At 41.4% G+C, this 16,425-nt stretch overlaps 1 protein-coding gene across 1 annotated transcript in view; it reads left to right on the forward strand.

Annotated features, from left to right (window-relative positions):
* scfd2 (sec1 family domain containing 2) overlaps window positions 1-16,425 on the forward strand; it is a 129,609-nt gene that overhangs the window by 8,255 nt on the left and 104,929 nt on the right. Inside the window, exon 3 of the mRNA XM_074636128.1 lies at window positions 9,761-9,888. Coding sequence (XP_074492229.1) covers window positions 9,761-9,888 — 128 coding nt within the window. The remainder of the gene's footprint in view (window positions 1-9,760; window positions 9,889-16,425) is intronic.

Raw genomic sequence — 16,425 nt, forward strand, 5'->3', positions numbered from 1 at the left:
GCCGCCTTCGACCTTGATCCTGTGGTGTGAGTGTGTGCCTGTGGGCAGAGCCGAGTACGGGTGGCCAAGGTGCTCTGGGTCTGCGCCTCAGGAGCTGCTGAGCTTGAGCCAAGCGGAGTGTAAGCGACCGCACCCTGCCATGAGAAAACACCGCGAGGCTGCCATCTCCTCAAATCTGCCGGGCAGATCTTGCCGGCGTACCACCAGGAAGGAGGGAAAACACCTATTTCTGTCCCAGCTGGGAAATATGAGCAGGAATAAAAAAGCCATGCAGGCTTCTTTGAGTTCAGGCTGTATGGAGGAAAAGCAACAAAAACAGCAGAGATAGTAGAGAGTGGAGAGGACGAGAGAGCAAATGACAGCTGAGGACAGCAAACCCTGTTTTTACCCCACCAAGAATAAATAAAACTGTCCATTTTCATTCTACGGTGGTTCCTTGTAGGGTCGAGATTGTTTTGATATATTATACTTACTAGAAGTTAAGTCTTTCAAGTGATTTATAGGCTAAAAAACAACTTTAACAGTGTAGTATGAGTTCCTGTACAGGCCTGCCTACTGAGGATGTTTTGTGGATTAAATTGTTTGTTTTGAACAGAAACAGCGAAACACAGGATATTGATTCTGGCCAAACACCGGGCATCCTCGCATTGTATCTTGATTCTTGCAGTAACTGCTTTCCATGTTCTGCTCTCAACATAGTTGAACCTGCAGCTGATGATAAATGTTAGTCCGTGGAAAATGAATTGCAGTGCTTCTACAGTGTGTGCACAGGAAGTGCAGGTAGTCACGGCGACAGAAAAGAGCTTTTTCTTCTCTAAAATAAACCTTGAACTGGTTATGAAACAGTCTCAATGTAATACTGATGCCTCTATATGAACTACAGAAGCAAACAAGACTGTCAGCGAGAAGATGGGTTATTTCTAGATGCAGATTTTTTAAAATCTCCGGTTATTTTTTATCGGTGTGGACGTGATAGAACGGAGCGTTTGGAAAACGACGGCGTCCTCTCTTCATTTCACGCATGCCCATTGTTGCTTTGTGTAATAAGCAGGCGCCAGAAACAATAACAAAGATGGCAGACTACCGGCTTTTTAACTTTTGTTAGCACTGCTCGGACTAATTACTACTTTACATTTTAAAAATGTTCCAGTCACAGGAGGCCAAAGCAGGGGACACATTAAACATGTGGAAGCCGAACGGTGATTGAATGAGCTTTTGAAGGCGGTTTGGAGCTCACAGAGGGGCCGTGGACATAAACCTGAATGATCTCCCTTTCCTCATTTATGCATGTAAAGAGACAGTTGGTGACAGCAGAGTGATGACAGGAATCCCAGCCCCCTACGAACAGTAACTGTTATCCAACTGACTGTAATTACGCTGAAGGAAAGGGAGAGAGAAGGGTGGTAACTAAACTCATTGACCCTTAACTTATGATCTCACTTTGGAGTCGTTTTTGCGTTCAATTGTGAACGTAGAGATTTTGTAAAACGAAGGTCATGTTGACAGATTTTTTTATTTTAAACTGTAGGTGAAAATATCCGTTTTTTAAAAATATCTGTATACGTGTACATCGGGTGTGATTCCCCACAACATCAGATGAAACGATTTATGGCACGCAAGTTCACCAGAAACTCCTGCAGCTCAGACTCAGATCTCACAGACTTAGATCCGGCTTCGCTGCCACCTCGACCTGGTCAAGTTTAGAAAGTTACTCACAAGTTGCGAAACTCTCGCGAGATGGTTAAGGTTAGGCACTGATCGGGGCAGACTGTCAGACCCTGCTGCAGTAAAATGAGAGGTTTTCTAAAGGGAGTCTGGTATCTTCAGATCTTTATGACATAAAGCGGTGGACTGCTTTTGTCCACAGGGGCCGCCAAAATCAACATAAACTGAAAGTTCCTAGAAGAAACTTCCAAGGAAACTTTTAAACTAAAAACAAAAACTTTAAGTGAAAACTAATTTGTGACTAAAATAGTCCCAGTTTCAAAGAAGAGAACCAACTCTCCCTCTGAGCCAAACTGTGCAAAAGCAACACAGTTTGGTTGCTTTCATCTAATAATTTATCAAGACTGATTTTATCAAGACTGCCCTAGAGGTCAATGATAACTTCAGCAGAGATAAATAGAGTTCATACAGTCGATTGTGATAGTTATTTATAGGAGAAGCAGGGATTTAGCCATATCTCAGGATTCAGTGAGCTGACATGTCCCCTGGCCCATTTCAGATGTCTCTGTCTCTGTTTCTTCCGCTGCCTAATTCTGTTTTTTCTCCCCCGGAGTCGAAGGTATCTCATCCTGAAACCCACAGCACATCAATCAAGTAGATTACTTTCACCTGAACAACTTGTACTCCGTGTTCCCATCAAGACTGAGATAACATAACCTATTCTGTCTTGTATGCCGTCTTCTACTCTTGTCATTTGATATTCACTGCAGAAAGTGTGTGCATTTATTCAGTAAGATGATAAAAACACCCCCAAAGATGACACTTTACATCCTGCAGTCCCAACTCCTTGAAAGAGCCCCTACTGTTGGCTTTCATTTGAAATGCTAAACAAGTCGAGAGACGCATGAGGTGAGGAAGAGACTCCCGCATCTCCCCCGAACAGCTCCTTTCATTTCTCACCTTCTCTCACATTTTACCACTTCTCTCTACACAGCAAAACAACAACGTTTCTAACAGTTTTTACTGTATCTCTTATATATCTATATATTTGCCATTATTTCACATATGCATTTTACAAATGCAGCCAACATCACATTTTAGGATTTTTTTACATCTGTTAATTGGAGATTTTCCAAGTTTTCACTGTAAAAGGTACATAATCGTACCGTATATATGATACATGTACTTCACCTCTACACCACAGGGCACAGGCCCGGGGGCCCAAGGGGTCAGGGGCCCTGACTTACTAAATGTCACTGAAAAAAACAACAACACAAAACCACCACAGACAGGCGCTTAATGACTGAAAATAGACACAAAACAACCCAGAACATACACATAATGTCTATAAACAACCCAAATGACTACAAAGAGACACTAAACAATGACAAAGAATAACAAACAACAAAAAATAGATGCAAAACAACTAAAAATAGATGCAAAACCACCACAAAAAGTTGCAAAATGACTAAAAACAGATGCAAAATTATTACAGATGTGCAAAAACAACTACAAAGAGAAGAAAAACAACCACGAGATGACCACGAAGAGGTACAAAATGATGTAAAATCAACGTTAAACAACCACAAAGAAATGTAAAAACTACAAAAAAAAGATGCAAAACGACTAAAAAGAGATTCAAAACAATCACAGAGATGAAAAAATCAACTACGAAGAGATGCCTAACAACTACAAGATGACCACGAGGAAGTGCAAATGACGTAAAATAGACGTAAAACGACCACAAAGTAACGTAAAATGGCTAAAAATAGATGCAAAAACCACTACATAAAGATGCAAAACGACTAAAAACACGTACAAAGCCAACACAGATGTGCAAAAACAACAACAAAGAGACGCCAAAACAACCACAAAGAACATAAAATGACTAAAAAGAGATACAAAACGACTACAAGGAGACGCAAAGCTACTAAAAATAGATGCTGAATCGATAACAAAGGGGCGCAAAATGACTAAAAGTCGACTCTTTGAGTTTGGGTGTTTTGTTCCTATGCAGACAGGGTGGGGGGCCTCTTACATGTCTGTGCCAAGGGTGTTAACAGCGATGTATTTTACTGGTCATCTTTAGTTTAGTAGAGGTGTATAATATGTATGGTGTCATCACTGAATGGAAACAGCCAATGAGAGCTCCCGTACGTCTGCGTAGTTTAATTTTTAGTGCGTCTCCCCTCCTCTCCTCACTTTCTGCAGAACTCCCCTTCTCCTTTTTCTTTCCATATAAATCCGCTGGCTCATTTGTCCCTCTTCCAGGACACACAGACACTCAAGGCCAGGTCTGGTTTAGGTCCACCTCTCCCTCCCTCGAATGTACATGAGGATGTTTACAGGAAACCGACAGTGTGTTTTGTCCCATTAAACACACTTCATAAATTAACTCGCAGCGATCGGGGCTGACCTTGCACAATCCTGTTAGGATGACTTTGTTCCATGTAGACCTGTTTGAAAGAAGACACTCACTTTATCTGAATCATCTGATAGTTTGATTGCATTACTGTAGTTTATGGATGGGACTTGTTGTACTGATACTGAGAAACGCTGATTGGTCCGTGCTCTAGCTTGCCGGACTCAAACGCATTACTTGAAGCCTGACCAGATGGATGTTTGCGTGACATCGCGAGAATCCAGCTGCCGTGTAAGGTTAATCTAACCATGCAGATAGTTTAGATTTTATTTACAGAGATTTAAAGGGACAGTGTGACAGGATTTAGTGGCATCTAGTGGTGTGGTTGCAGATTGCAACCAACTGAGTACCCCTCCACTCACTCCTCCCTTTCCAAGACTGTGATAAAAACCGTGATAACGCTGTCGTATCTTTCAAGACCTTCGCCTCTCCTACTTTAGGAACAAACGAAGTTCAGACGGCGGCTTGCGGCACCACGGCTTTACACTCTGCGGCTCACGTTACCGCAGTTTCACAAGCGTGTCGGAGAACTACGGTGGCATTCAGGTAACGTAAAAACGTGAAAGACTCTCTCTCTAGAGCCAGAGTTTGGTTTGTCCGTTCAGTTTCAGGTAATTATACATGAATGAAAACACAGTTATGATTATAAAATATTCCATTTCTGCTCATACTGCACCTTTAAGATATCTTTCTCAGAGATTTCTGCCACCACTGCAATAAGATTTACTTCAATTTAGTTTCCATTCGTGGTGCTCAAAATATTAAATAAATACTTTTAAAAAAAGCGTTCAAAAGCAATTTGCTTTTATGGAAACAATAAAACAAGTCTGGTTACTTCCATAAAATTCACATCACAGTTTTCATCTTTCTACAACATTCTCCACGAAATCTCAGAGACACGTATCCCAGAGAGTGGTCAAATAAAATGCTAAACACTAATAGAGGTGAGTGAGTGTTTTTAGTTATTTGGTTGAACTGACCCTTCGTCCCAGGAGGCTTCATCAATCATACAGTATGTATACAGTATGACTCACTTCTGAATCATGTTATGAATAGGGAATGTTGCGGTACACGCTTGCTGCTGGTGTGTGTGTGTGTGTGTGTGTGTGTGGAGTCAGAGTAAAGAAATAAACAGTGAAACACACACACACACACACATGCATGTTGTTAGAGGCCACAGGATAGGGAGTAAATTTCAGAAATCCTGAGTCAGAACGGTAATAGCCATTCTTTTCTGCCGCATCATGCTCTTCCAGGAATACTATCCCCCTCCTCACCCCAACACTCATTATTAAGGACTTGGACCCGGTCAGAAGGTATTTCATCACTTTAATGAGCATACATGTTCATTCTCTCTCTCTCTCTCTCTCTCTCTCTCTCTCTCGTTGTGCTCACATCTTTCTTAAAGTTAAATTTTTTATGCTTAATTGCCTTTTAGTGGTACTCATTACATATTTAGTTTGAGCCTCCTCACCCACCAAACGCACCCACTCAGCCTGACCAAGCAGTCAGAGAGGACATTCACTACGCTGGACACAAGTCAAGAGCAAGACTGCCCCCTTCAGTCTGCATCTGAGCTGCCTCTTCAACAGAAAGCCACACTGCTCTGACTGCTCCCAGATGGCCAACGACACGCTCCCCACATCCCCCCTTTCTTCCATAGTAGAATAGTTACTCAACAAGGTTCCTGGCTGGTTATGGAGCCTGTCTCACACCCTGCCAGTATAAACCTCACCCCTCACCCCTCGGCCCAGCTCAAACCCCCCCCCCCCTCCCGCCTTCGTCTGACCAAATGGCCCAGGGGAAAGCGTCAGGGGAGCGGGTCCAGATTAGAACCATATTTCATCCACAATCTACTGAGGCCCTCCGTCTTCCAAGAACACACACGGACGCAAACACGTACAGATGCATGTGTACACGCTCCCCAAACACACTGCTCACATATGGTCAAGTCACACTGTCGGTATTTCAACCATGACAAGTATGTGGGACTTCACCATTTTTGCGTAATCCTTGCTGTTCTGATACTTCATCAAGTGGATGTTTTTCTGAAGGATTAAGAGACTTGTTTTCCAGAAATGACACCGTGTCACAGCTCTTGACCAATAGCTGAAACACGCCAAGAGATTGTTATTAAATACCTAATTTATTTTCTTTCTTTTTTTCTATAATTCTTTTTTGTTTTTTTTACTGTATCCAGTAATAACAGATTTTTTCATTCAAAAACCGAATTTGTCAATCACAGAGATGCAAAAACAACTACAAAATGACCACAAGGTGCAAAATGAGGTAAAATAGACGTAAAACAATGACAAAGAAACGTAAAACGATTAAAGTGGATGCTAAACCACCACAAAAAGATGCAAAACCACTAAAAACAGATACAAAACAATCACAGAGATGCAAAAACAACTACAAAGAGATGTGTAACAACTACAAGATGACTACAAGGACGTGCAAATTGACTTAAGATAGACACAAAACAACCACAAAGAAACAGAAAACGTCTCAGAATAGATGCTGAACGATAACAAAGGGGGATAAAAATGACTATTTTCTTGTGTCTTCTATTATTATTATTATTTTTTTAATGTATCAGTTTCTACACGAGACTCTTGGTCCCGGGCTCTGAGTCCTGTTTGCCGGTCTTTGTGTCTGGTTCTGGTGTGAAGATGGCGGGCGTCCCAGTGTGAGCCCCTCTCTCTCCTCCCCATCCAGCCCCAGCCCCGAGGTCTGGAACAGATTACATCTGATATTAAACACATGGTAGTTAGAAAGGAGAAAAGAGGAGAGAGAGCGAGAGAAGAAAAAGAGTTTAAAAAAGAAAGAAAAGAAAAACAGAGTGGATTTGTCAGCGAGCTCCCTCTCTCTCTCTCTCTCTCTCTCTCTCTCTCTCTCTTTGTCCTTAGCTCCTTTTTCTCTCTCTTTGTCTCGTTCTCTCTTCGGTTTCTGGTCACTCCTGAGAGGACGGAGGAGATCATGTCTGCTTGTCAGTCTTGTGTCAAACTCTCAGACAGAGATGTGAGCTTCTGATGCCCTTTTATCCAGCAAACACAGTGTCGGTGTCTATTAACAGGGCAAGAAATCTGAGAGGAAACTGAATCTGAAATATGTTTGGATTCAGATACTGGACCCATTTCGGCGAGCTCCGTGACCACCCGTCAGCCTAGGGCTGCGCGATTATGGTCAAAATGATAATCACGATTATGTTGATCAATATTGAGAGCATGATTATTCATTGATTTTAGCGACGACATATTTTATTGCACTTTCACATTAAAATAAACAGCATTATTGTTACTTTCATGCTGTGCTACGTCCCTGCTAATGTACAAATTAGGGCTGCACGTTGTTGGAAAAAACTGACATTGCAATTTTTTTTCTGCTATAAATATAAATATATATATATATATATATATATATATATATATATATATATATATATATATATATATTGCAATTTGAAAAAATACATTATTATTCACCCTACCCCTTTGTTGGCTACATTTTAAAGTTAAATGCTTCAATCTGGCGCACTAACAGCAAAATTAGCAACATTAAGAGTTGGATAAACAATTTGATGCTCTTAATTTAATCATAAACACATTGGTTGATAATATCTAAACCCAAAAGTGAAGCCAAAACATCTCGATCAGCAGCTGGTGGCTGGATGTTAGTTTAGGAAGCGCTTGATTTGATATGCTGGGGAGTTTTCTCTGAGCAGAACGCATATTTTAAACGTCGATATCTCAGGCGATCATGTTCATTTAATTGTGGGGAAGCCAAAATTGTGATTGCGATTGATATTCGATTAATTTGCAGCCCTACGTCAGCCTGTCCTCCCAAGAGATGTTCATGAGTTACACTAGTTTTGTACAAATAATGTAGGTTATACTTTTAATTTGCACTATCAAGCCTTTGTCTTTATTTTCCAGTAACGTTATCACATTATGATGGTTAGTTTGAGAATTTATCAGCAGTCAGATTGCAAAAACTACAGGGACGTCTAGTCGCGGTTGCAGCCGTGCTGCAGTAACGTTACAAGGAGCAAAAATCTCCCAGTGTATCTTAAAAAAAATCATCTCGGTTTGAAGTTACAGTTAGGCCTGATGTCTCCTGTAGGTTTAATCTTTGGGTTAAGGCAAAGATTAGGTTGACACCTCTTCCTAACGTACAGCAACCGAGCAAACTCTGGCGAATGGAGTGTTAAATATTGTCCAGATATACTATGAGCGATGTCACTCTCTCTCTTCCATAGAATAGCTGTCTGTCAGCATCGATTTTGACCAGTGAAAATAAGTCGGAGGTGCACGAAACTTTGCATAAATAGAACCAGAGTGAGCGTTGTTTCAAACAAACGTCACATCGCTCAGCTTGTTCACTGACACACGGAGCAGATTTGGAACAATCTGATGTTCGCTCGTTCACATTTTACAAGATGAAGCAAATGATGATGAAGCTCCTCGTTTCTTTCATGGGAAGACTTGAAGCTGTTTCTGCTCGTCGTGGCAGATGGTAGCAGTCTCACACACATGCCGTGTCCTCAGCCTCCCATTAGACATGTGGATCCGTGTGTTTCATAACCTAGCGGATAATGAGACGAGGGACTGAGATGGTATCAGGAGGAGCCCCGCTCGGTCTCCAGACTCTGTTGTAAGGACAGAACCGTTCAGTCCAGAGGAATGTTGGCACACAGACGTTTTTAGGTGGATGGAGACTGATGTTCCCTCTGCTAATTTCAGCTTTTTCCTGTGAGGGGTCCCGCAGGGGAGTCACCACTCCCCGACCAGCAGGAGCTCTATCACTGAGACGAGCACTCAATCACGTCCATGTTGTCCCCTTTTGTGTTTATACTCCGAGTCCTGCAGGCTGCCAACCAACAGCAACAGTTGCTCAGCTTGTTAGTGCTGAAAATCACTGCCTACGTTTAAATGCATAAAATATTCCAGATTTTGCCTGGAGATGACATGAATATTTCATAGGGTCCAATTACAGCCAGTTTAAAGGTCCCATATTATGCTCATTTTCAGGTTCATACTTGTATTTTGTGTTTCTACTAGAACATGTTTACATGCTGTAATGTTCAAAAAAAACTTTATTTTCCTCATTCTGTCTGCCTGAATATACCTTTACTTACCCTCTGTCTGAAACGCTCCGTTTTAGTGCATTTGAACGGAATTGCAACAGAATTGCGTTGCTGGGCAACAGTTTGGGTCCATGTTTACTTCCTGTCAGCTGATGTTAATTACATACATTGCAACAGGAAATAAACTGGGACACATTTAGAATGTTTATGTTTAAATCTGTGTAATGGATCTATATATTGTATATTTGTGACATCACAAATGGACAGAAATCCTAACGTCTTGTTTCAAACACACAATTTCTGAATACGGGCTGTGTTTATTTCTCTGTATATTGAGCGTTTTGATAGTTTAACAGTATTTATAAAGCACTTAAACCTGCTTTATAATATAAAAGACCTGAAAATCTCACTTTTTACAATATGGGGTCTTTAAAACTGTTCCCAGGTAAGATGGCCGCCATACGGTTCCATCCTGGAATGGCAAGTCATTAGAATGTGTCACATCTACTGTTTTATGTCTATAGTGGAATACTAGTGTGCATGTAAACATAGTCAATGTCACCTGTTTGTTTGTTTTTCTCTACCAGGTCACCTGCAGCTCAGGCCCTCTGGGAGTCCATGCTGACCAGTAAACACAAGGAGGGGGTGATGGAGGTCCGTCGGCAGCTGGTGGAAGCAGCCAGTAAGGAGGAGCTGCCGATCAAGATGAGCATGGGTGAGAACAAAACAACAAAGTACACATCTTGTATCCCATTAATTAAAAACACTAAACAACACAAAAAACAAATCACATCACGTAAAATCATCATGATTAATATTCTTAGAGGAGAAGTGAGTGTTTGGGAGCAGAACCATAGCGCCCCCTACTGACATCCAGCTCCTCTGCCTTGCCGTGTATTTGCCCATGTGGTCACAGAGGAAATCTGAACCACATGTTGGCTCTGTGACACACACACACACACACACACACACACACGCTCACGCACACACACACACACACACACACACACACACACACACTTGAAATCTTTAGTTGTTAGTTAATGAAGCGAGGGGCTGAATCGAGGGATAAAAATATGTGAAGGCACGCAAAAATAAAGTAATTACATGCACACAAGTGTACAGTGCCCTCGTGCACGTTCACCTTTATGCTGCCCTCTGACTCACATATGTAGGTAATGGATGTACTACACACACACACACACACACACACACACACACACATTCACAGGGCTAATATGCAGGTTAGCATCTGGCAGAGAGGGAGGGGGTTGGAAGGGAGGGGCGGTGTGGTCCCTCAGCGCCTATAATCTGTGAGGTAAAGAAGGTCTCGTCTCTCGTAACGAGCAGGTTGTAATATGTTGGAGGTCACACACACATGCACACACACACCCCACACACTCTGCCAAGCATCTGCGTACACATGGTGGTTTCATTTCACACATTTGTTTTCTAAACAGCAGCAGTCCTCCTAAATCTGGATTCCGGCTACACGTTGTGGATTTATTTAGTCCAGGAGTCTCCAACCTTTCTGTCCTCTGAGAGCTAATTTGACAAAGTGGTTATTAATGAGCTACTCATAGCACCAAGTTGTACATCGCCATTACCAGACATAATGTCTGTCTTACTTTTATGGTCCTTTAATAACGTTTCAGCCTCCGCAGTCATCGTCTCGACTATAATCCCGCCATAGGCGAAGGCTTTTAGGATGTGCGGCACTAAACGAAGCCTCTGTTGCTGCGTTGACCTTCGTCAGTTTGGTAAAAACAGACTGTTGGCTTTTAAGCGTTGTTTTTGTTGTTTTTGACTCCCTGAAAACTCAAAGCAGAGTATAATTCGTGTCACTTTGTGTTATCAATAGGGCTGTTAAAGTTAACTTATTAATAAAGCCTTAACGCAAATTAATTTTAATGCCACTAATTTCTTTAAGGTATTTACGCAACTTGTGATTTCTAGGTGGTAGCGGGCTCAGTTGTAAAGCTAGAGTGAAGATACTGGTATCATATGAAACTAAAAAACCTAATGAATATGTCGGTACCAACAATGTCATATTAGCTTGTCGTGAAGGAGGTTAAATAACGCTCCAAACTTACACAAAATTTTAGCGAGGAAAAACTGTCATGGCCATTTTCAAAGGGGTCCCTTGACCTCTGACCTCAAGATATGTGAATGAAAATGGGTTCTATGGGTACCCACGAGTCTCCCCTTTACAGACATGCCCACTTTATGATAATCACATGCAATTTGGGGGCAAGTCATAGTCAAGTCAGCACACTGACACACTGACAGCTGTTGTTGCCTGTTGGGCTACAGTTATGATTTGAGCATATTGTTTTATGCTAAATGCAGTACCTGTGAGGGTTTCTGGACAATATCTGTCATTGTTTTGTGTTGTTAATTGATTTCCAATAATAAATATATAAATAAATTTGCATAAAGCAGCATATTTGCCCACTCCCATGTTGATAAGAGTATTAAATACTTGACAAATCTCCCTTTGAGGTACATTTTGAACAGATAAAAAATTTGTGATTAAATGCGATTAACTGTTTTAATCGATTGATTCGATTCCTGATTCTTTGAACCTTTAGTGAGCCGCTCAGAAATGGGTAGCGCGCTACTGGCATCATGTTGGAGACCTCTGATTTAGACAAATGCACAACAACAAGAGAAGGAGATGCAGAAATAGAAGGAACAAAAAGAGCGGAAGTGACAGTAAAAGTTGACTTAATGTCTTTCCTGAGAGAATAAGAGACATGCGGGTTAGAGAAGGGGGCACCGTCCGACTCCTCACACACTGAACCTTAATACCCCCGCTGGCACCGGACCAGACTCCATGAAGCCCCCCTGAGCTCCCAACAGAGCCCCCCCTACACGGTTCCCATCCTGCACCACCGGCGGAGTTCTCAATTCATCACTCTGCGCTCATATGAGACCAAACTAAACCCCAGGAACACACAGAGACGCTTAGCTTTAATACCTATCTGCTCTCTCAGTGCCCACTCACTCCAGAATTTTCCACTCACATCCGAACACACTCTCACTCATGGCGGGTTTATGCAGATCAGCGGAGGAAATAGTGTACGAGGGCGTTCATTCTCACACACACACACACACACCCACACACACACACACACACACTCACACACACTGGACTCAACTTGGCTTCTTTTCATCTCAACGGGATAAGATCATCCAGAGAGAGACCGAGAAAATAATCCATTTCTCAGAGCCTGAGTATGACCCGTCAGGTTTCTCATAGCACAATAGGATGATGAAACTCCCTCGCCGTGTGTGTGTGTGTGTGTGTGTGTGTGAGTGTGTGAGTGTGTGATTGGTGTGTGTGTGTGAGTGTGGTTGTGCAGAGTCCAGTGTTTTTCTTGGGTGTTTTTGCTCTTAGCAGGGAATTAGTTAGACAGCTTCGGTTTCATCGTGCGTTAAAGTGCGTTTATCTGTTCATCTATATGCGTGCATTATGCGTGCGTCACAAGGTTATACGGTTTGTGTATACATTGTGTGCACCGATACTGCAGTGTAAATGAGACGTGTTGACAGGGCCTTTCTTCCTGCGGTGCAGTCTGCAGAGATGAGCCGGACTCAAGCGGACAATCGATTGCATTCATCATTTCATGCAGTGAGATCTGGGAGAGAGTAATGTCACAATAGTTTCACAGAAGTATTCATATTTAACAGCATCATCTTCCCTTTTTTAATCTTAAGGTGAGACACTACAGGGAAAATTTAGCTGCATAACATGTTTTCTTTCAGACTAGTGGAAAGAAAACATCCAAAATACACATTTAGGTGTTTATTTTACTATTTTGTCTATTTGTGTCTGTAGATTTCTCCTAAATCCACCAAAGGTTATCATTAGATAATGCCTGATTATCATATTTAAACTTAACACTTCAGAAAACTTGTAATACAAAAAAGCATTGTCTTAATGTCAGTCATCAACTGGGGAAGTTTCATGGTGATGTCTATTAGCTAAATATTTGATCCTATTGGCCATTTTCTTCAGAAATCTCCACTTCAGCAGCACTTACATCCATTCCTATCTATATTCTGAAGGTTTCTACTGAGGGGTTTGCTCATATATCATTCATAGCCTGATTTATACAACATTTTATTCATAAAAACATTGAGAAAATGGTTTTTTTTTATGGTTGTTGACAGTATTTTCTGATTTATGGAGTCATAAAAAGAGATATTCAAAATCCCCTCAGTAAAAACCTCTGACTCTAATATGTCAACAAAATGAAACAAGAGTTTTGAACCTGGCTTTATCCATTGTTCAGATTTCTGTTCTGGAAATCAAATCAGCACATATTTGATAAGATAATGCCTCATTTGCAGAAGGTCAGAGTAAAGTGCTCCTCAGTCCTGTACGGTAGAGTCCTGAAAGAGGCCCCAAAATACATCCTTCACAAATAAAAGCACCAGGACTTTCCTCATCTCAGAGTGCATAAATAAAATCCTCTCAGCCGTCCCGTGTCCCCCCCGTCCATGTAGAATTACTTATGAGTCTGCCCAGCCGCTGAGACCACGCTGACATCAGACATCACTTAGCCTCTGAGTAACCCTGAGCACCTAGAATCATGCAAGTCAGCTTCCAGTAACGGGACTAAATCATTGTTGGCCTCTGCCCCTTTTCTTTGCATTGTTGAGGACTTTGATCACGGCCGAACCTCAGTTGCCACTTCTGCACATCGGGCTGAAATGGGGCAGCAGCTCAAGCTGTTTATAGCGCGGGACTGGGAATGTGATTTGTTTTATGGCAGTGTCCTGCAATAAGTGCACCAAGAAGAGCATTTAAATGGTGAAAAGGTTCAGGTTTCTTCTGTTAACTCTAAATCCAAAGAGTGACACAGTATTGTACCTGGAAACCTTTGGGCATACAGAGCCTTTCTTGATAATAGAAATAACTCCATATTTCATGCACACATTATCTAATTGACTGACCACTATATCAGAAACATGTTATATAAGCATGACACCTGACCACAGTTTACACTTTCACTGCAACATAAAAACTTGCTGATGTTTTCAGACACCAAAACTTAATCAGAGGTGGGACCAAGTCATTGTTTAGCAAGTCTCAAGTCTTTGCACTCAAGTCCCAAGTCAAGACAGGCAAGTCCCGAGTCAAGTCCAAAGTAAGGACAGGCAAGTCCCAAGTCAAGTACCAAGTCCTAAACTTTAAGTTTTGAGTCGTAAACAAGTCTTAATGCACTCTTTACCAAATGTAATACCATTTGTGTCTCCGTCTGTAATTTGTCTGTCGTCTGTAACTCATGTCAGAGTTATGAATATTATATTCCATTTCTGCTAATAGATTCCCCGAAATGTTACACAGTGGACCTTTAAACTTTTACTGTAACATAAAAACTTTCTGGCATTTTCTGACAACCAGACATTATAATGGTGTGTCTTTTAGTGCATTGAAATTACCTGGAAAAACACCGTTAGGCATACCATGTATCATTTTCCCAATGAAGAACTGTGATAAAGCCGACATGAAGAAATCAATTCAAGGCACAAGTACAGTGTCTTCTTACATGCACGTTTTAATTTATTAGAGGCCTTTCCAAGCGCTGCTATTCCCGCAGAAACACCCAGTTTGAAACCAGCTGACAGATCAACTCCCTGAGATTCATTTTGCATCTGGCAACAAGATGCCTGAGACGAATCACAGAGCTGTTTCTGAGGGAAGTTTAGCGACATAGATAAGAGCTGAGGCTCAGCCAGGGCTGTTTGATTGTGTAATGGAGAACAGGCTTTTGTGTGGCTTTCTTGTCTTAACTTCTCTTTTGTGTGTGTGTTTTTTTACAATGTCTAACATTTTCTCTCTCAGTCTCATATGATCTCCCCGAGCTGTAAACTCTGATTATATTTGGCCTACAGCGTGCCATTCTGTCTCAGTTGCCTTTTCTCTGGTGAAGTTATGCTTGGCTCTGGCTTTGGACGTATTTCCTGGTTCTGTGCTGAGTTATGGTTGGCACATCAAGCTCAGCAAACCTTGGTTACACTGCCAGGATTTTATAGCTGGATGTGTTCACAATAGAGCTTTTCAGGATTTTGAATGTGTCTGGATGAAGGTCTTTCTTTAAAAAGACTTTAATTTCAGCAAGAAAGTTCATTCCCTTTTGTAGACACACAGTCCATACAACAGTGCCTGAAATGGGCCAATACTCACCAATGCTGAGTACTGGCACTTCTGATTTAGTCCACATAAGTACCCTTACATCTTATTGCATACCGCCACCTCCTGGTGAGTCTATAGTGCACCTCAAAACACCCCAAAACACCCACGGAACTGTGTCTCATGTAGCTTGCTTAATGCTGAGAAAACAGTTCTGAAAATGCAGCCGATTAGACTGTAGTCAGGGCATTAAATAGGTGTTATCAGTCGCTATAAGCCCCATAGATGTGGGTCAATAGGGGCCTACTACACCCACTAGTAGGTTTTATCATCCATTCACATGGTAGATCAGCGAAAGCGGAGCAGAAGCGGAAGTCAGACGCTGTAGTATAGTTTCATTTGGTATTACAATCGTAGGCCAACGAATATCATATTTTCAGTTGGTTTTATTGTAGCATATATGCAATATTATATTTGTGTACAATTTAATTTGTATAATAGCTACATAAAAAGTTTTTATTAACCAAATATTAGGGCTGTCAAAGTTAACGCGATAATAACACGTTGTGAAGGAGGCTAAATAATGCTCCAAACTTATGCTAAAGTTTGACGAGGAAAAACTTGCATGTCCATTTTCAAAGGGGTCCCTTGACCTCTGACCTCCAGATATGTGAATGTAAATGGGTTCTATGGGTACCCACGAGTCTCCCCTCTACAGACATGCCCACTTTATGATAATCACATGCAGTTTGGGGGCAAGTCATAGTCAAGTCAGCACACTGACACACTGACAGCTGTTGTTGCCTGTTGGGCTGCAGTTTGCCATGTTATGATTTGAGCATATTTGTTATGCTAAATGCAGTACCTGTGAGGGTTTCTGGACAATATCTGGCATTGTTTTGTGTTGTTAATTGATTTCCAATAATAAATATATACATACATTTGCATAAAGCAGCATATTTGTCCACTCCCATGTTGACAAGAGTATTAAATACGTGACAAATCTCCCTTTAAGGTACATTTTGAACAGATACAAAATTAATTTGTGATTAAATACTTTAATCAATTGACAGCCCTAGTCAAATGTATGTATTTATGTACAAATTCAAG

This window comes from Sebastes fasciatus, chromosome 5, assembly GCF_043250625.1.
Source record: "Sebastes fasciatus isolate fSebFas1 chromosome 5, fSebFas1.pri, whole genome shotgun sequence".
Classification (NCBI taxonomy): Eukaryota; Metazoa; Chordata; class Actinopteri; order Perciformes; family Sebastidae; genus Sebastes; species Sebastes fasciatus.